The sequence below is a fragment of the Barbatula barbatula genome, assembly GCF_947034865.1.
Source record: "Barbatula barbatula genome assembly, chromosome: 4".
In the NCBI taxonomy this organism is placed as follows: domain Eukaryota; kingdom Metazoa; phylum Chordata; class Actinopteri; order Cypriniformes; family Nemacheilidae; genus Barbatula; species Barbatula barbatula.
Genome location: NC_136768.1, coordinates 6,540,316 through 6,562,037, shown reverse-complemented (window position 1 = coordinate 6,562,037; position 21,722 = coordinate 6,540,316). Strand labels below are relative to the sequence as shown.

At 41.9% G+C, this 21,722-nt stretch overlaps 1 protein-coding gene across 1 annotated transcript in view; it reads left to right on the top strand.

Annotated features, from left to right (window-relative positions):
* The window catches only part of plxna4 (plexin A4), a 172,893-nt gene extending 151,901 nt beyond the window's left edge, over positions 1-20,992 (top strand). The window contains exons 26-32 of the mRNA XM_079455328.1: positions 7,253-7,356; positions 9,951-10,050; positions 11,234-11,424; positions 12,973-13,142; positions 15,465-15,677; positions 18,618-18,768; positions 19,207-20,992. Coding sequence (XP_079311454.1) covers positions 7,253-7,356; positions 9,951-10,050; positions 11,234-11,424; positions 12,973-13,142; positions 15,465-15,677; positions 18,618-18,768; positions 19,207-19,302 — 1,025 coding nt within the window. The 3' untranslated portion in view covers positions 19,303-20,992. The remainder of the gene's footprint in view (positions 1-7,252; positions 7,357-9,950; positions 10,051-11,233; positions 11,425-12,972; positions 13,143-15,464; positions 15,678-18,617; positions 18,769-19,206) is intronic.
* Positions 20,993-21,722: the final 730 nt, after the last annotated feature.

The window sequence follows — 21,722 nt, the reverse complement described above, 5'->3', positions numbered from 1 at the left end:
TAGATACTTAGGGAAAATGCAGAATCATGCAAACTCATAGGACCTGGTCTTGAACTCTGAACCCCCTGCTCCTCTGTCACGGCTGTTACCACTGAGCCACTGGGTCCTGCCGGTTGTGGTATTTCTCCTGGCGTCTTTGTCTTTCGTTTTACGTTTTAGATACTTAGGGAAAATGCAGAATCATGCAAACTCATAGGACCTGGTCTTGAACTCTGCCTTGCACACTTGCTGTTGTTCTTCTGGCATTGCCACTTTTCGTTTGACATTTTACAGACCTATATAACAATGCGGAAGCATGAAAACTCTTGGGACCTGGATTTGAACCCTGAACCACTTGGACAACTGTCAATGCTCTTACCACTGAGCCATTGGGTCCTGTGGGCTTTTGATGGTTCTCCTGGCCTGGCAATATTGGGTTTACGCTTTCCAGATGTAAAAAGATAGAAGCATGCCACCCGGTCTACTATCAGTGCTTTCATCATTGAGCCACTGTGCCTTGCACACTTGCTGTTGTTCTTCTGGCATTGCCACTTTTCGTTTGACATTTTACAGACCTATATAACAATGCAGAAGCATGAAAACTCATGGGACCTGGATTTGAACCCTGAACCACCTGGACAACTGTCAATGCTCTTACCACTGAGCCATTGGGTCCTGTGGGCTTTTGATGGTTCTCCTGGCCTGGCAATATTGGGTTTACGCGTTACAGATGTAAAAAAATATAGAAGCATGCAACCTGGTCTTCTATCAGTGCTTTCATCATTGAGCCACTGTGCCTTGCACACTTGCTGTTGTTTTTCTGGCATTGTCATTTTTCGTTTGACATTTACAGACATATATAACAATGCGGAAGCATGAAAACTCTTGGGACCTGGATTTGAACCCTGAACCACTTGGACAACTGTCAATGCTCTTACCACTGAGCCAATGGGTCATGTGGGCTTTTGATGGTTCTCCTGGCCTGGCAATATTGGGTTTACGCGTTACAGATGTAAAAAAGATAGAAGCATGCAACCTTGTCTTCTATCAGTGCTTTCATCATTGAGCCACTGTGCCTTGCACACTTGCTGTTGTTCTTCTGGCATTGCCACTTTTCGTTTGACATTTTACAGACCTATATAACAATGCAGAAGCATGAAAACTCATGGGACCTGGATTTGAACCCTGAACCACCTGGACAACTGTCAATGCTCTTACCACTGAGCCATTGGGTCATGTGGGCTTTTGATGGTTCTCCTGGCCTGGCAATATTGGGTTTACGCTTTACAGATGTAAAAAGATAGAAGCATGCCACCTGGTCTACTATCAGTGCTTTCATCATTGAGCCACTGTGCCTTGCACACTTGCTGTTGTTCTGGCATTGCCATTTTTCGTTTGACATTTTACAGACCTATATAACAATGCAGAAGCATGAAAACTCATGGGACCTGGATTTGAACCCTGAACCACCTGGACAACTGTCAATGCTCTTACCACTGAGCCATTGGGTCCTGTGGGCTTTTGATGGTTCTCCTGGCCTGGCAATATTGGGTTTACGCGTTACAGATGTAAAAAATATAGAAGCATGCAACCTGGTCTTCTATCAGTGCTTTCATCATTGAGCCACTGTGCCTTGCACACGTGCTGTTGTTTTTCTGGCATTGTCATTTTTCGTTTGACATTTACAGACCTATATAACAAAGCAGAAGCATGAAAACTCATGGGACCTGGATTTGAACCCTGAACCACCTGGACAACTGTCAATGCTCTTACCACTGAGCCATTGGGTCCTGTGGGCTTTTGATGGTTCTCCTGGCCTGGCAATATTGGGTTTACGCGTTACAGATGTAAAAAAATATAGAAGCATGCAACCTGGTCTTCTATCAGTGCTTTCATCATTGAGCCACTGTGCCTTGCACACTTGCTGTTGTTTTTCTGGCATTGTCATTTTTCGTTTGACATTTACAGACCTATATAACAATGCGGAAGCATGAAAACTCTTGGGACCTGGATTTGAACCCTGAACCACTTGGACAACTGTCAATGCTCTTACCACTGAGCCAATGGGTCATGTGGGCTTTTGATGGTTCTCCTGGCCTGGCAATATTGGGTTTACGCGTTACAGATGTAAAAAAGATAGAAGCATGCAACCTTGTCTTCTATCAGTGCTTTCATCATTGAGCCACTGTGCCTTGCACACTTGCTGTTGTTCTTCTGGCATTGCCACTTTTCGTTTGACATTTTACAGACCTATATAACAATGCAGAAGCATGAAAACTCATGGGACCTGGATTTGAACCCTGAACCACCTGGACAACTGTCAATGCTCTTACCACTGAGCCATTGGGTCCAGTGGGCTTTTGATGGTTCTCCTGGCCTGGCAATATTGGGTTTACGCTTTACAGATGTAAAAAGATAGAAGCATGCCACCTGGTCTACTATCAGTGCTTTCATCATTGAGCCACTGTGCCTTGCACACTTGCTGTTGTTCTGGCATTGCCATTTTTCGTTTGACATTTTACAGACCTATATAACAATGCAGAAGCATGAAAACTCTTGGGACCTGGATTTGAACCCTGAACCACCTGGACAACTGTCAATGCTCTTACCACTTCATCAATGAGCCACTGTGCCTTGCACACTTGCTGTTGTTCTCCTGGCATTGTTATTTTTTGTTTGACAGATGTATAAAACAATGCAGAAGCATGAAAAGTGAAAAGTGATAGCATCTGGTTTTGAACCCTGAACCACCTGGACAACTATCAATGAGCTTACCACTGAGCCATTGGGTCCTGTAGGCTTTAGTTGGTTTTTCAGAGTGAAAACTCTGAGTATGTTAACCCTGAAATTAGGGAATGTCTGGGTTTCCCTATCAAAATGGGATGTGTGTCAATCCTGAGAAAGAAGGGTATGTCGTTTCTGAATTTATACTGAAGAGTCAGTTACCATGGTAACTTAGTCTGTGAACCTAACCAAATCAGGAGTAGGTTTTCCTCAGCAAAAACGCAGTTGCGTTCACTCTCCTCTCCTTTTAAGGTGCAAGCTGTGTTCAATTAATTCCTTTATTACACATATTTGATCATGAAACAACAGTAAGTGTTAAGAGCTGATTTACCTTAAGATGGGAAAGTGAGTTTTTGGTTTCAACATCCTTATTAGCTATGTAAATATATTTGAAACATGTAACCAGACATGCAAACTTCAGCAACCTGGGTTTGAACCCTGCCCAACCTAGTCAACTGTCCGTGCTCATGACCCTGATCCACTTGGTGTGCGCTACAGAGAATTATCTTGGTATGTTTGTATTTTTTATTATATACCTGAAAAATGAATTGTAGAGCACTCTGTGTCCAGCAGGTTGGTCTTGAACCCATGACTGCCAGTCTCTGCCTCAATGTTTATAGGATTGAGCCACTTGGTCCTGTGTGCAACAGGGATTTTCTTTCTCCATATACATTTATTTAATTAGAAATCAAACAAATGCACAGAGTCATCTTCAACAACTACAAACCAGTAGAACTTGAACCAGAGGCTGTATTGTTATATTAAGCTCTAAAGCCACAAACACTAACCCCTGGAGTAAATTACACGCCAAATCTTTACCAAATCTGAGCACAGAGGAAAAACATTTCTTGTAAAACAGCTACCTGTCTAATTTGATAAAGCATTTGTTTTCTTGTCTCTAAAAATGACTGTCCTACTGTGGAGAGTGTTATGTAAACTCCAGCAGTGCTCAGTGAATTAAATCGTAAACCAGATTAACAATTGACCAGTTTATGAATCATACACACTCACACTTACTGATCTTTCAAGAAATACTAAAAATACTATATGAAGTTTAAAATAACTTAATTTTGACAGTGATGTCGTCATAGTCAATCTTATGTTGCATCCACAGATACAGTTGTGAGAGAGACATTACCGTTACAGATTTTTTTCAACTAAATGTGAAGAGATGTCTCGAAGAGCTACATGTGTTCAGAGCTGGTGTGAGAAGAGGAGGTTTTAATCACTATGACATACACTCACCTAAAGGATTATTAGGAAGACCTGTTCAATTTCTCATTTATGCAATTATCTAATCAACAAATCACATTGCAGTTGTTTCAATGCATTTAGGGGTGTGGTCCTGGTCAAGACAATCGCCTGAACTCCAAACTGCAATTTTGAGCGTGGTATGGTTGTTGGTGCCAGACGGGAGTATTTCACAATCTGCTCAGTTACTGGATTTTCACGCACAACCATTTCTAGGGTTTACAAAGAATGGTGTGAAAAGGGAAAAACTTCCAGTATGCTACAGTCCTGTGGGCGAAAATGCCTTGTTGATGCTAGAGGTCAGAGGAGAATGGGCCGGACTGATTCAAGCTGTTAGAAGAGCAACTTTGACTGAAATATCCACTCGTTACAGCTGAGGTATGCAGCAAAGCCTTTGTGAAGCCACAACGCGCCCAACCTTGAGGCGGATGGGCTATAACAGCAGAAGACCCCACCGGGTACCACTCATCTCCACTACAAATAGGAAAAAGAGGCTACAATTTGCACGAGCTCACCAAAATTGGACAGACTGGAAAAATGTTGCCTGGTCTGATGAGTCTCGCATTCTGTTGAGACATTCAGATGGTAGAGTCAGAATTTGGCATAAACAGAATGAGAACATGGATCCATCATGCCTTGTTGCCACTGTGCAATCTTGTGGTGGGGTGTAATGGTGTGGGGGATGTTTTCTTGGCACACTTTAGGCCCCTTAGTGCCAATTGGGCATCGTTTAAATGCCATGGCCTACCTGAGCATTGTTTCTGACCATATCCATCCCTTTATGACCACCATGTACCCATCATCTGATGGCTACTTCCAGCAGGATAATGCACCATGTCACAAAGCCCGAATCATTTCAAATTGGTTTCTTGAACATGACAATGAGTTCACTGTATTAAAATGGCCCACACAGTCACCAGATCTCAACCCGATAGAGCATCTTTGGGATGTGGTGGAACGGGAGCTTCGTGCCCTGGATGTGCATCCCACAAATCTCCATCAACTGCAAGTTGCTATCCTATCAATATGGGCCAACATTTCTAAAGAATGCTTTCAGCACCTTGTTGAATCAATGCCATGTAGAATTAAGGCAGTTCTGAAGGCGAAAGGGGGTCAAACACAGTATTAGTATGGTGTTCCTAATAATCCTTTAGGTGAGTGTATGTGTGTATATATATATATGATAAACACTGACATATCACATCAAAAGATATCAGTGACATGTACACAGACCTGTTGTATACTGTATGTGATTAGGTTTTATTCATTCACACCTTCTTTAAAAGCTCCTCTGTGCCAGAAGCTACATGCGGCAAACATACCCTATGCCCAACATTGAACATGTATTGTTTCCCAATAACCTTAGTGTTAGTATTTTTGTTTCAAAAATAAAATTTCTATAACACTTAGACCAACACAGTGATTGGTGAGGACATTTTTTACCTCTGCAGTGAAAAATGCTTTTATAGGCCCCGGAGGGCAAGCGTGTTGTTTTTAATGGTTTTATTAGAACAGAGGAATGGCCGATGTCTGAGATGTGTATGCGTTCACACTCCCCGGATCAGGGTCTGCGTTTCGGCATTCCATGAGCGGATCTTAGGGTCTCCTGAGCCACAGTCTCCGATCTTGGGGCCAGATAAAGATAATGGGAATGAGGTAGCCTCCATCTCCTCAAGCCCTCTGAGACAAATTGGACCGGAGCGTTTCTGTCCCCTGCCTTTGTTTTAAATTCTCTCTGTCACACTCCCCCGAGGGGACGGAAGATAGAGGGAAAGAATGAGAGAGCGATGCAGACAAATCAATGCACTTCAGCTCATCCCGGGCTTGACTCCGGTCGTCGCTCTGGCTCAGTTTTATCCAGCTGTACACTCCTACTGTCATCTTCAGCAAAGATCTCATCCATTCTACACCATCTCTCGGCGGTAGTGCCACAAATGCATTTAAGCGCTTTATTCTCTTCCGTTTCACATGCCGTCTGCAAATCACAGCAGGCGGATTTGGGAATTAGACCATCCTGCAATTTTCATTTCTTGCTTTTCCTATTTCCTCTTTGTGGTTTTTCTGTTGTTTTCGCTTCTCTTCCCCTTCCCTATTTGTTTATCCTTATCTAAGTCAAGGCTCATTTGAATGTTTATAGACAGTGGTAGTGTACCGAGATGCTCAATGACCGGCCGTCTCTTGGAGATTCAAAGTTATTCTCATCACCAAGAAACACGGTCCATCATCTGCCTGTGATTACCGTTTCGCTTTTCTGTTTAGCATCAGAACAAAAGATATCAGCAGGCGGTGTGAAGATGCATCGGTCCTGCAGCGTTCATTTCGCAGCAGGGGAGTTAAAAAAGGACATCAGTCTTGTTCGCAGTCATGTCATCTCTACATCACATTACACAAAGATGTTTATTTGTTTCGGTGTCGATTCCCGTCTGCGACTGGTGGGTCCCAGGTGAGCGCGGGTGGGAGAATATCTTTGTATTTTGTTGTGCATCTCAGTAACTACAATAAGAGCAAGCTCAGCGGGATGCTTAATGCGGTCGATCAGGGCCGTTTGGGCTCAGGAAGCTCGACCCACTACAGATGAAAAAGGAAGTGGCTTTCAGCAGCAGCTGTAATCACACCCATCGATCCACTGGCCACGAAGGCCCGACTCTGTAACAAAGGGCAGAAGAGATTAATTTACCTTCACTTTTCTTCCACCCTTTCACAAATGCTCCTTCACGTACCCTTATTTTCTCTGCCAGTTTTATTTATTTCTACTTCTCTCACTTTAAAAACGCTCCCTTTCATTTCAAACTTTCATTGTTTCTTTATCCCTTTTCTATTCCATAAAAACGTAGAAACTAAAATAGTTCACCCAAAAATTTTAATTCTGTCATCATTAACAGACCAACTTGTCATTTCAAACCAGTATGACTTTTTTCTGCTGAACACAAAAGAAGATATTTTATTTGATATGTCTGATTGTTTGCTGATTGCTTTTTATTACCATTAAGTGTAAACTCGTTACTGTGGTGCATTATGTGACTGAAAGACTGCATTCTATGATAGTCAATATGGTTTTGGACACCACTATCCCCTGATTTAGCACTATATAGGGTAAATTATTATTTTGGACACCGCCATAGTTAAATGTGAAAGTAGGCGTCACGGACGTGATCAAACGTGAAAAGTCTTTTTGTGAAATCATTCAGTGAAGCAAAAAGTACTTGATTTTATTTACAAGATTGTTCTGTCTTTGCAGAGTGGCGACAAGGCAGAGTGGTCCGAGTCATACTACAAGACGAAGACATTACCACAAAGATCGAGGCCGACTGGAAAAGACTCAACATACTATCTCATTACTTGGTAAGTATAAATCTTGATTTTATATTTTTAATATATTACAGAAAAATGATAAATAACAGATGTAGTTTACCAGTAGGGAAACCAGGCTTGTAGATTTTCCAGGCAAAACCGCAACACTCTTAACAGCGTTAGTTTTTAAAAATATGCACAGTAGTAAATGGTCTTTTCCAGGTAATCTCATTCCTGTAATGAGGCGTTCAGTATGCAGGTCTGTCTCAGAGTCAGAGGTCAAACACACAAATGCGTCAGAGGGGCGGAAAGCAGACATAACTTTCCCTTTTTTTCTTTCTCCCATCCCTACCATTTTCCCCAACACAAAGCATCTATAAAACACTACTATAAAGGCTTTTATCTGCATATTTATTTACTTTTTAGTACAGTATAAAGGCTGTTTAATCGGATGTGCATGCCCCTGTCCCCCAATTAACTTCCGGTCTGTGTTTGACCGAGTCAGAGTCTAAATGAAAAATATTGGAGAGACAAGTTTTCTTCTCGGTTTCTTTTGATTGTTAAGGTGGAAGTTAAGGTGGGGTCACAAAATTGTGCATGCGCAGTAACGTTTGTTTATGTTGTTAAGTTAACTGTCTATAGACACTCTTCGTCTCTGTAATGGCCTTTCAGTCTTTGAAATATATTTAAAATCAGAAAGGAACGTGAGCATGATTTCTATTTAAAGCATCATCTCCAGATGTCCCAGTACAGTTAATCTGACAAATGTGGGAAGCAGGTGCATGTGGAGCTGAACATCTGACATCTGGGAAAGGTTATGCAGACAGTGCCTTTAAATAAACAGTTCACTGTAGTTTTCATTCTGGCTTCTAATAATAGATTCTGTTGAGATATATAATAAATTAATAACTTATTTAATGTTCTTTTACACGCTACTCTAGTTTAAAAATAAGAACAAATATAATTTTATGTTGTCTTTATTTTCCATTTACCCCAGTTTATCTAAATAAATGAACATTGAAATCTTATTAATCTCATTCATTACGTCGCAGCCTCACCAAACACTCTTTCGTGCCCTCTAACCCCTGTAACAGGTTACAAACAAGACATTTCCTGGTCCTTATCAACCCTGCTCTAAAGTAGTTGACGGGGACCAAAAGGTGATTGCCGGGGATTGGGAATATCTCAGTAGCGAACTGATAAAATCAGTCTGCTTACTTTTGACCAAGCAAACATGAATGCTCATTCAAACGAGAGAAGAGTCGTATCCCTAGAGAAAATATGTCCGTCTGTCTGGGTCAGGTTAGGAGAAGAGACAGGCGCTACTTCGTTATGGTGTAAATAATATCCCCTGTAAACCGGCCTTTAAATGAGTTTTTGGAGAGAGAGGTGTCTGCATGGTACTTAAATTAAATGTCACAGGGTGGCGCGTGGGTGCAGGGCTGCGAGTGGCGGGGTGGATTAGCCACTGATTGGAATCGGAGATGAGATAATGAAGACAGAAGTTAATTCATTCTTTAGTCGGGAGGGCAGGCTGTCCTTGACAAAAAAAGAGATCTATCAGAGACTGTAGGAGTTAAAGAAGCGGTGAAAGAGACCCTGGTACAATCTTCTGTTTCCTTATTTCCTTGCAACAGAGACAAGGAGATTTCTTCACAGTTTAGTGTAGTACACAATGTGAAGTAGCATTCTGCGTCGCTACACTCTGATGTTGTGTTTTCCTATAAAATGATTTGTGCTCTTCTAATGTTCTATATCTCGAGTCACCTTTGATACTCTTCTACATATGGAGGAGCTTCTCTCTAGTCAAATGCATCTGCCTCTTATTCTCTGACGCTAAATCCTTGATGTCTTCCTGGGAAGCATTACATAGGGTTGTATAAGCCTCGATATCTGACGGCTCAGGAATACAGAATCTCTCTAAAGCAGAAATTTACCCACAGAGGAAAGATAAAAGAGAAAATCCCTGCTGTTTCCTAACAAAAAAACTTTTCAGTGAAATATAGCCGTAGTCTACTTCCACGGTCATTCACCTGTCTGTTTGGCATCTTTCCTGCAGTGTATGAAATGTTCATTTGATTCTGTTGAAGTTTGGCTGGGGTTTGTGGCTTTCCTCATGGACCGATACGGTGAACAAGAAACACTTAACTGGAGTAAGAAAAGAGGTTAAGGTGTAAAGAATAATGCCTTAATGGTTTGAAAAGCCCAAATTCCCACTGATACAGTAGTCGCGTGTCCTCGTGCAGTTCTGAAACTACACCATCTAGATCTTCACCTCAATTAACCCTTAAGTGCCACAGGATTCCAGTAGCAAATTATGTAGAGTGAGAGATTTCTCATCGGGAGACGTAGTCCCTTCATGTTAATTGAATTTGGCTTGCTATGGCTTATTGTAGTTAGCGGTTGCTGAAGCATATAGTTAAATAGTCAAGACTTTCTTGAAGTCCTATTGATATAAGAGATCTCATTTCAGAATTAATTTCTCACTCATGTAGTTATACATGTAAAAGATGGTTATCACTTTTTGATTCTGAATTAAATGTTCACACTAAACCTAAATTAACCTCAACTTACAATTGTGTGGTATGTAGAGGCATGACGTGTAAAAAAAATTTCCACGTTTTTCTGTTTTTCTTTATCCGCAGGTGCCTGATAATGCCGTGGTAGCGCTTGTTCCAAAGCAGGTCACTGCATACAACTCCGTCAACAATTCCACCGTCTCCAGAACCTCCGCTAGCAAATACGGTATGTGTCTGCTCTAAAATGTTTTATGACATAATTATTTTGGATATTGATCCAATATCAACTACACTAAACCTACTATTCAAAGTATTTCACCATGGCTGAGTTTCTTCATCTTGACCAAGCCGGTAACAAAAACAGAGTTAAGAAAGTAACAAAGCAGTCTTGCCATCTTACACGGAACTAAGAGAAAAGCCATAGTTAAACATGCAGCGTTCTAGCCGCTCGCAAAATGAAACGAGAACGAAGCTCAAACTGAATTACGCTGAGACGGTCGGGCGGCGTACAAAGGTAAAAGCATGAAAATGAGTCTCTTTGCACTTGACTTGCTTCCCGACACTCGGAATCCTTCCCTGTGGTTTGGCCGCCATCACTCCCTCGTACGATTGGCTCTGAAAAAGCTCAAGATCAAAGCTTGGACCGTGCGAGCGCTCCCCCTGCACATCAAATAGACCATTAAGATCATTTCATCTCCATATACTTTCCTCCACTCTAAATGAGCCTTAAAGACAGAGAGAGAGACCGACGGTACATGCCACACATCACTTCACTCTTACAGAATCAACTTGATGACGGCAGAATTTATAGACAGGATTTATAGACATGGTTATGAAGTATTCTCTGTATTGTAGCTTCTATATTTCGAAAATGTAAGTTAATGATAACGTACAGTATATGCAGTTTAATTATTAATGATATGCACTTCAAACCTACTGTCGATCGCCCCTCTAAAACTCTCTGGATGCGTTTTAATCATCAGGTTACTCTCCCAAACTCTGCTTCTTTCCCCAAGAGAGATGGATTTCCGCTGCATCTGCCAGTGTGAACTTTTTTATCTTACCAAATCAGGCCTTCGCCAATCAATTTTTTTCCACGCCATGTAAACATTCATCGAGCTCTGTGTTTTTTTAAATGTCATGGCTGATCTCTCCCTATTGGCTGAAGCATTAATATTTCATCCGGCCTGACACCTGTTCGATTTTGTGTCCGCCAAAGCGCGCACGTCCGTACGGAAAAAGCGTGCGGTAGAGAGCGAGATAAAAAATTAAGTGGCTGCACGTTCTAAATTATTCATATTCAATTTCAAAAACTACCTGACGAAAGCCAATGTGTTTTCTACAGTGAGGTACACTCTCACCGTAGTCACGAATCAATGCTCACCATCTTTGTCTTTTCTCTCCCACAGAAAACATGATCAAATACACGGGCAGTCCGGACAGCCTACGTTCCCGAACCCCAATGATCACACCTGACCTGGAGAGTGGCGTCAAGGTGTGGCATTTGGTAAAGAACCATGAGCATGGAGACCAGAAGGAGGGAGACCGTGGCAGCAAAATGGTCTCCGAGATCTACCTGACCAGACTGTTAGCAACCAAAGTAAGCTTTGTCTGTTCTTTAACCAAACGGTATTAGAAAGACTTATTAGCGCAATTTAGGGTTTGGGGATTTAAACAAACACAACTGATGCGGTAGCTCAGTTTAAGGAAGTTAATTGTTAAAGTGCCTTCTGAAATGAGGCAATAGGCCACAAATGCCCAAAACTGCAGTCGGTCCGTTTTCTCTATTAGTTTCATGCCGAGTATCTTTCTGTGTGCTTGCGTGTGAATTTCAGATCCCTCTCTTCTTAAACAGAATCTAACTGCACAGATTACATGGCAAGGGTTTTTTCTCTATATATCAGAAGAAGTACAGAAAAATAATATAATGATATATATGTGACCATCGAGACGTTTACCTGACGCATTCAAGTGAGAGCGTCAGCAGACATACACGACAAACGCCCCGGCGATCACCTCAATCCTCTCACGTCATGATGGATTTTTCGTGTGAAATAACCAGTTCATCTCAGACACCATCTTTCTTGGTGAAAAATGATTGGTGTGTCAGCACAGTAATTGACTGTTTGGCTTTCACCCCTGCAATAAATACTTGTGATCTGCCCGGGGTGCGGATGCTTCTTGTATTCAGTCCATCAGCATCTCTAGAGGACCATTGTGCGGTACCTATTTTTGCCTCCTTCCATTAGGCCGAGCTTTATTTTATCTTGCACGTTCTCGCCTTTTCTATTTGCGATTACACTAATAGATTTTTTCCCGTCCATACGAGATCACTTGAAGTTTAATGCTCAGCCTGGCCGCGTCTGATAGCATGCTTTTAAGTGAGCCGTAATGACCAGGTACATTTCAAACAGCTGCAAATAGCCGCTTTAGTTCCCAGGCGACTAATGATGATTTCAGTCGTCACACAGGATGACACCTGTCAGAACCCTCGCAGCATCCCTGTCTTTAGTACCCCACGGCTGTCGGCGCGTTGATACAGGGTGAGAAATATGTGTTTTCATCTTCATAGGCAAAAGATAAGCTGTCAGGGATCTGGGACACAGTGGAATTATTGTCGCGATTGTCAGCTAACGGGATTTTTTTCTTCCGCTTCCTCGCCGACTCTTGCCGTCTGCTCAAACGGAATGGGATTTTATTTGCACACCTCATCCGGATGCAGAGCTAGCTGCAAGATACGGGCAATGCTTTTCATCTCTCTCTCTCTTCCATGTGTCCTATCAGTTCTTTCATTACAAGTGGATTAGATTCTGTCTTCTCTCCTTCTTAAACTCGCTGCCATTAAATCAAATTAGGGTCAATGGTGCAGGGTGGACGTTAATCCAACCGCACAAAGCGGCTTAGGCAGAAACGCTTCTGTTCCCTGATATTAAAAGTGAACCGCAAAGTAACAATTTCACTATCAAAGAGTTTGTCTCAGAAATGGTGGTTTCCTAGGTGGGATTACCAACAGGTGGCCCGCAAACACAGATAGCTGTTTATAAACACAGATAGCTGTTCGTAGGGATTTAAAACTCCTTTGAGTCTCTTTAAGAGTAAATAAGATGAGTAAAGAAATAAACACAATAATATTTTTGTGTTTTTTCAGGGTACGCTACAGAAGTTTGTGGATGACCTGTTTGAGACCATCTTCAGCACAGCGCACAGAGGAAGTGCCCTCCCCCTCGCTATCAAATACATGTTTGACTTCCTGGATGAGCAGGCCGACAAGCACAACATTCACGACCCGCACGTCAGACACACGTGGAAGAGCAACTGGTAAGAGACAGCACAACATTTCACAACATCACACACATACTTGCATTTATTAATTTTTTCCAAGTCAATCCCATAAAACCAGACACGACAGCATCACTGCCACAGTGCTCCTGCTACCATGGCCATCATCATGACAATGAGTGTAAGGGGAAATTAACATAGCTCGTTTCCAAATTAATTTCACCAAACCAATGGCGTCAGGGCGGAAAAGGGGGTTAAATAAATAACGAGCAGATAAAACCAATAGAAGAGGGGGTTGAAAGGAGTGGGTGGAGTGGAAAGGAAAGCTTAGCATTACATTTAATGAGTGGTAATCTATCATTAGCCTCTGCCAGCTTCCTATCACGCACCACCCCAAATGTGCTGATATTGATGAGAGGGCACGAGGGGGGGCGATGGGTACAGGTCCTCATATTTACTCTGTTTTATAGACCCAATCTCTCTCTCCCCCACAGCGCGTTTCAGGGCCATTTGAGAGCGTTAAGTGTTTTCGGAGAGCACGGAGGGTCACTCTTATATTTTACATTAATGGAATCGTTCACACAAAGAGCGGAAAGTTAAATAACGATTTATCATCCTGGACTTCTCGACGTGCATTAAAGTTGATGCCACTGCAGTGTCTGGGAATTTTTCTTTTAATGCATATGAGAGGGTCTTCCAAAGGACTAATGCACCTCCACTGCGTTTTTTGCTGACGGCTAATGTCTCTGACGGAGAAAGAGCTCGGTTTGAGCAAAAAATTACACCTTAATTTACACCAACTTAATCCAAGTCACTTTATTTTCCTCTATTATGAGTGTTTGTCCTGAACAGACGGATGCTGCTGATGATAAATTGAGTTTAACAGTCTAAACGGCCTAAGTCAAGTTTCAACTACTAAATAAAACAACGATCACTGCCAAAGGCAAGATCATGGGTTTGATTCCCATAGAATGCAAATATTGCTATAGCTTTAAAGTTACCTTTGCATACAAACTGCATTAAACACCTTTTTGTTTGTTTGTAGACCTGATCTACAGTGGTTCAATCCAGAAATATAAATTATGGATTTTCCAGTAATGCTACAAACCTCATCATCAAATGCATCCAAGGATTCCTCACCCATCAGATCTTTAACCGATACCAGGCAGAGATGGATTACTGATGGACAGAGCTTTTTGTGAATCATCCATCATGCCATTATCTTTCTGGTGGTCGTGCGAGGAGTGGGTGGTAGAGAATGTCAATCAGAATAGAGGCTGTCAAAGAACAGCCATAGACGATCAACACAGTTGGTTCAGCTTGCTTAGATTAACTCTCTTTAATCAGCTACTCAAAATGCAAATGACCAGAATTAATGCCATTTGTATTAGTTATTTGGTGTGTTCACACTAAGAACGACACACAATCCTGTATCACATGTTGTGGTTCTTTAAAACCAAAACTCGGACATAAGAATGCGAGGTTTGCCCAGTGAGAATTGTGATATATTTATTTGCCATCTAGTCCATCCACACATCACTCCTCTCCTAAATCTACTTATACGTCATTCCCTCTAAAGTACACCACCTCGGACACGTCCTGCTTTTTCTTTTGTACTGATAATATGATGTATTACAGAGGCCAGCTGTGGCAGGTTCGGTGTTGTCTTATCATTGATATCCTTCTGATAGACACAGATAATCCCAGACGATTCTTTCTGATTAATTCTGGAGTAATAATCCAAGGTTTGCTCCCTAAATCCTCTTGGTGCAGTTGTTATTGTTAAATCAATTCAGAGGACAATGAAGGGGGCTGGTAATACTCGCTCTAAATCTCCTTGTGATGCGTTACTCTGCGTCTACTTCACCGCAGCGTTTTATTAATTCCTTTATTTTCTTCTGCTACTTTCATCTAGTCTTTGCTTTGGTTTGGTCTGTGATAACAAAAACAAGTGTTGAAAACTAATGAGAGCTCTGCAGTCACAGAATCCTAGTCCAAACACTATCTGTGACCTGAGAGACACTTACACACACACACACCGGGCGAAAGCTGATTTCACTTTAGCACAAATGGGCCGGGGGAATAAAGTAGGCTTGTATATGTTTATTGTTTTAGACAGGTGCACGATTGCAGGCCACCCAACAAATACAAAACAAACTAATATTAGATGTATCTGTAAGGATGAGTGTGGACCAGATACACAATGGCACATTCCTACCAACAGGGTGCAAGGGCTCCACCTAAAACTATTCAACGCATTTCCACTTGAAATATTAAATAATATTAAAAACTGCTCATGAAACTATTTCCCATGCAAGAGAACGCATGTGCTAAAATGTCTTTTGTTGTTGTGCTCCACAGTCTACCTCTAAGGTTCTGGGTGAATGTGATCAAGAACCCACAGTTTGTGTTCGACATCCACAAGAGCAGCATCACGGACGCTTGTCTGTCAGTGGTGGCGCAAACTTTCATGGATTCGTGCTCGACGTCCGAGCACCGTCTGGGCAAAGATTCCCCTTCAAACAAGCTGCTGTACGCCAAGGACATTCCAAGCTATAAGAGCTGGGTGGAAAGGTGAGAAAGAATACGTGTTTTCTATCCGAGCAGATCAAGTAGAAATAAGCCGTGTTTGTGTAAGTAACAGGGTGTAAAAGAGAGTGGGTGTGTTTGGTAATTTGTTAAAACTAGACATTCCTTATGCTTGCTCATTGGGGGATGTGTTTAATAAAACATTGCTTTTTTGGCGGGACGCTGTAGTGGTTGTTTGCCACTGCTTTTGCTGGAGGCGGGTATTGTTATGGGTCTACAGGCTGGGCGGAATGAATCAATGTGATGTATAGCTTCTGGAAAAGTGAGATTCATATGCAGTGTGATGTATAGGTTTTCAGCTACTGATGTTTGATGTATATGTTGTGGGGGGCGGGAGATGGGGCTTTACATGCTTTCAATGAAACAAATGAGATTCGTTTGAACATCACACTTTATAAAGCGTACTACTTTTGTAAGTTGTGTAATGGTGTAGGTGTACAATTGCTTTTATCATAGTTATACACTGCGTGTGGGGTGGTTTTATTATGTCCTGTTGTGCTGTAGAGGCACAGGATGATAAATTGCAGGTCTATTGTTGTTTAGTGGATCTACTGGGTCTACTCAACATTGCACCAGAGCAATTAGTCACTGTTTGGAGAGAGAGACAAACTTTTCTGCTCTACCCACAATCCTCTGGGTCAGAGGCTGTCTGTTCAACAATGCCAGGAAAGGGAATCGTGGGTAAACAGCTACAGAAGAACATCATTCTGTCACAAACAATACCAGTCAGAGCTTTAAATTATTCCTTTGTTTTCTAAAGACAACAGCTCACATCAAATGCTGCAAACTTCCGTCCCACAGGAAGTGTATAATGCAACGCACTGCTATACGAGGTTGAATCGCACCGTCCAACAGTACACAAAAAGCTTATTTAGCTTTTTGTCCCTGACCCCTCTAACATGTTTGTGTGTCGTGATGTATTATAGGCTACGGAAAGAGATTTGTACCTGGCGGACGAGTGTGATGGGGAAAATTATGAGACCGTTATTACAGCCGAGATGGGAGGAAAGCTAATTTTCATGCATTAGCTAATGTGTTACGTCTTTAAAGACTGAGGTCACGCTAGGACTTCGAAGCTGAGATGATAGCTGTGATATTTCTGCGGATGTGCTCAGGTTAATGAAAGGGTAATGTTTTTCGTCTATGAGAAATTCCGGGTTACGGCTCTCACGACGCTCTCTAATTGGTTGTTTTCGGCAATATCCAGAAAGGTGACAAATTTAAACAGATTGAGACAATTCCTCTATTTGCTTTTTGTTTGATAAGACTGTTTGAGATGGGAACATCAAGAGGCGAGTTATAGATTAGAGATGTGTGCACCATGCTGAGACTCCTCATATACTGCAGGGCACATGAAGGGCTCGGAATTACACGGCACAAAAAGACGGCGAGAGAGAGCGAGTCAAGGACAGGTGTTGAAGTGCTGCCTTTGATCCTTTCATGTCTTTATAAATGCAGGGGTAGATCTTAGCGTCTCATTTACCTATTCCCATAAAACCGCAGTTTGGGCTGGGTGCGTTAGGGAGGAAGCTGAATTCACAGTTAGAGACACAGTAAACGTAATTGCCATGCCCTTGAAAATAGTGTACATGGATAGGGGAGTGTGGGGTAAGATGTGGCAGCAAATATTGAATAATATGTAATAACTATAAATAATGAAATGTGATTATGAAATCAATTTAAATGATTTTAGAACTAGTCCCGTCACATTGATTAATAAATCCAAAATAAATTTTGGTTTACACAATATATGCGAGTGTGTGTAGATTTATAAATATAAATAATACACAAACATACAGTGGGGGAAATCATTTTTTGATCCCCTGCTGATTTTTTAAGTTTGCCTGCTTACGAAGAAATGAAGAGTCTATCATTTTTATGGTAGGTTTATTTTAACTGATAGAGACAGAATACAAAAAAATGCCAGAGAAAAAATTGTATATAAAGGTTATAAATTGATTTGCATTTCAGTCAGTGAAATAAGTATTTGATCCCGATATTTCGATACTTTCAGTATATTTTACACTACACAATATCTAAGAGTTATATAGTAATAATAAACAATAATTCAAGTAATAAAACAACTTGTGGCACAGCTTACCCCACTCCCCCTATCTGTTCTGTAGCGATTTGCAAAACATGCACGATACAAGGATATAATCAGCACAGACTCGCTCTGGCAGAGGAATGGGTGACATTTAAACACAGTATTAATTAGTGCCAGGCGAGATGCCAGTCATTAGCCTGGGGAAACAGCAACCGGAGAGCGACTAGCCAAACTCAAATGAGCGTGTATAGACTGTACCTGTCATTTGAGATGATACATTTGGGAGGACGCAATTGGGTAACCTCTCTCTCTCTCTCGCCGTTATTCTTCACCAATAACCCCATGGTGCATTGCAGCACGTACCTGTCGCTCAAAGCGTTCACAGGAGCTTAGCAAAGTTGCTTTGAGACAAACACACACATGCCAGCAGTTAGTCAGTGAATGTATTCATGTGAAAGTCCAGGAGTTGGAATGGCGCAGGAATTAAAAATGTAAATGATCTGACTTACTGAAAGAGTTGACAGAGCCTGCGCAGCTGCATGTGACAGTGACTGATTGCACTTCCACCAGCATTCCACGTTCACTCACTCAAGCACCGGCTGCCCACTCAAACACAACAAAGAATGTGTCCGTGTGCATTTATATGTACGTATGCATTTTCTTTGAGACGTACTAGAGTGAGTTTAGCGTAATGCGTGTGTGAGGCGCATCAATGGATGTTCTCAACTTCCTGTTTTTTGGGGATGGGAGGCTTGCTGGAACTCTAAAATGCACTATTGTGATTTAATTACAATAAAACGTTATGATCAAGCCCTGTCACCTGTCTGTGTTCTCAACGTCCATTAAGTAACCAGTCCTGTGTGTTTGTGTTTCCACAGATATTATTCAGACATTAACAAGATGCCTGCGATTAGCGATCAGGATATGAATGCCTACCTGGCAGAGCAGTCCCGCATGCACATGAACGAGTTCAACAGCATGAGCTCCCTCAGCGAGATCTACTCTTACGTGGGCAAATACACAGAGGAGGTATGACAAAAACTTAATTTAAATCAGTAGATCGACCTGTAAAATCATCAGATTTCATATGGGTGAATCTCACAAAGGCCAGTCAATTATAATGAGAATATTTTCCCAACCAGTTCCTGTTGTAATAAATGATGAAATGTCATTCTCATTAGGGGGAATGTGCGAGCATACAGTCGCAAAGCAAAAAACCCTTTTCATCAAGATTGTGATGAAATATGACCCTGGCATGTTTTCATGAGATTCACCCATAAATCCTCATAATCATTCAAGCTGACAATGACAAAGCACACTAGATTAACAAGGTCGGTTGGTGGTGTGTGGGATTGTAATGAACTGAAATAAAATCACTTTGAAAGTACATACAGTGAGACGATCCTCAAAGATATAATGTATGATTATATGGAGATGTGTATCTGATATATTTCCCTCTGCTGGCAGATCGTGTCTGCGCTGGAGCAGGACGACGGTGCCAGGAAACAGAGACTGGCCTGTAAACTGGAGCAGGTGGTCGCCTTCATGAGCCTGGAGAGCTGAGGACCGCATTTCCCAGAGTGCACTGGGAGATCCATCAGAAACCAAGCCGTGCCTGAGTGAAGACTGTCCATCTATCTCATCTCTTCTGTTCGCAATCTTCCCACAAAACAAGCGTTTGCATCATATTAGCTCTGCTTCCTAGAAGAGTAGAGATGGGAACCGAAGGGTGGGCGGAGGAGCCAAGGACTACATAACCTATGATGCAGCGGACTGGGTGGCCATCCGGCTCTGCTGTGTAGAGGAGGGGTGGCTGCCTGCGAGTTCCCCTTTGACGTATCCACCATCCTTCTCCCTGACTGGAAAAAGACAAAAAAAAACTTTTCTGTTGCCTTCGAAATTTAGCTGATAAGCAGAAACCAAGGTGTTTGGTGTCAATTTGTTCAGATTTTTTGACTAGGGTAGAGTACGGCACTAATATAGAGTCATTGTAGTGCTTTTATTAAACAATGAAACGCAAGACGGCAAAGGTACTGCACGCATCTGAAGAATGCAGACCATACCATTTCAAAAGACACGAAACACCTCGAGAATGTGGCGTTTACAGGACACGCTAGATGATTTTTGCATTTTAGAAGCCCGGGCGGGTACTTTGATAAAGAGTCACTGCCTGCTCGTTCACGCTTTACGGAAAGTGACGTGTATTAAACCCTTTGGGGTTTAGCAGGACACAGGGACTAAGTGCTTCAATTTTTTCGTCTCTTCCAGGAGCTTACTTGCTCACATCTCCTCCATTTCACCCCCGGCCTTCATTTTGGCACACAAATTTAACCACTCTTTTCTAGATGAGTGAAAAAAAAAGCCAAGGTTCGATCCCCTTAAAAGCACACACGCACGTCTCCTTGCAGTTGCAGTGGACCTACGCTGTTCTGCAAGTTGGCAAGATCTTTATAAGCACACGTTCAATAGCTTTCTCACTTCGTTCATCCAGCAGAAGACTTTAATTAGAAATTAGCCAACTCTGAATTAGTTGTTAAAGGGGGATTGAAGATGGATCCGTGACGGGATGAGTTGCTAAAAGTGCACACATGCAACCTGGCACTATTTACTGCTGCAGGGTCCCCCGATAATGAACTTTCCAGAAACTCACGTATGAACAAAGTTGGTCAGCGAAACGGCAAAGGAGCCCAATTTAAAAGAATTGCACGCATACACACACACACACACACACAACAACATCAGTGCAAAGATTCTCTCAGAGAATAAATTACTCCCGAGAAAACAAACACAAGGCAAAGTGGTTTTGTTTTATAACCTGCAGAATAAATCTAATGCTCCGTATCTGCAGTCCGATATTTGTTTCTCCTCATTACGCCGCACAGGGCACAAAGCTCATAGTTACTCATGTACGTCCGAGTTTGGTTATTGCACAATTGGAAGAATCGAAAAGGAATCCCTGAGCTAAAGTTTAAGGGCTTGTCGTGGTATGAAAGTGTATTGGCAGCACTGTATCTTACATAGGCACACGACTCCAAACAAAGAGTCGGAGCAGCAAGGACTTACAAGTATTTGACTTTAACGTCAAAAGAGAAGGGAAAGAGTCGAGCTGCCCTCTTTTCCATCGTCCTCTGACCTATGAGCTTTCTTTACCCTTGACAGCGTATCCCAATGTGTTGATGTGAATGTGTGGAGCTCAGCCCGGGTCCACCTTGGGTTCTTTATTGGCTTTTTCAGCGCATGTATTTCAACTTTGAAAAAATGAAAAAAAACGAAAACCGAAAAAATAAGCCTTGCAATTGATGATGTGGACGTGTTCTTTTCTTTCTTTTGCTTGGAAGAACGAGATAGAAGAAATGACTGTCATCTTCAAAATTGCAAACCTTCGTTAAGGTGGAACCTTTATCCTGCCCTCGCATTCTACTGCCATAACCATGTTTTGTGAATGTGTTAGATGCTAATAAGACTAAGGTGATACCTTACGCAGATATAGTATATACCCTTGCATGCTGACCTATTTGGATGATATGACATGAACTGCCTTGCTAGCAATTTATCTAATACTACTAGGAATTTCTAAACAGAACCAAACTCTTGTTAGGCTCTCATTAGACTCCTTTGCTTCTGAGAAAAATCCTATTTCTGTCCGGCGGATTGCCTTTCTCAAAGGCTGTCCAGCCAAAATTTCTCAACAAATGTGCAGCCGGACCACTGCATCATTAATGTCCACACACCTGTCAGATCCAGATGCTAAATTGCTGGAGGTTCACAACAAACATTACATTACATTTACCGATTTAGACACGCACAATATTTTTTATTATTTATTGTTGTCTTTGAAGGCAATCGTCTCCTTCGAGCAGTTCAATAGTGTTCATTTGTACCCCTCCATATCTGTTCATAACGCATTACATTTCTGCATTGTAAGCCTGTAACTGTTATATGTTTGAATCGTTTTGAGGCAACCTAATGTTTTCAGGACCGAT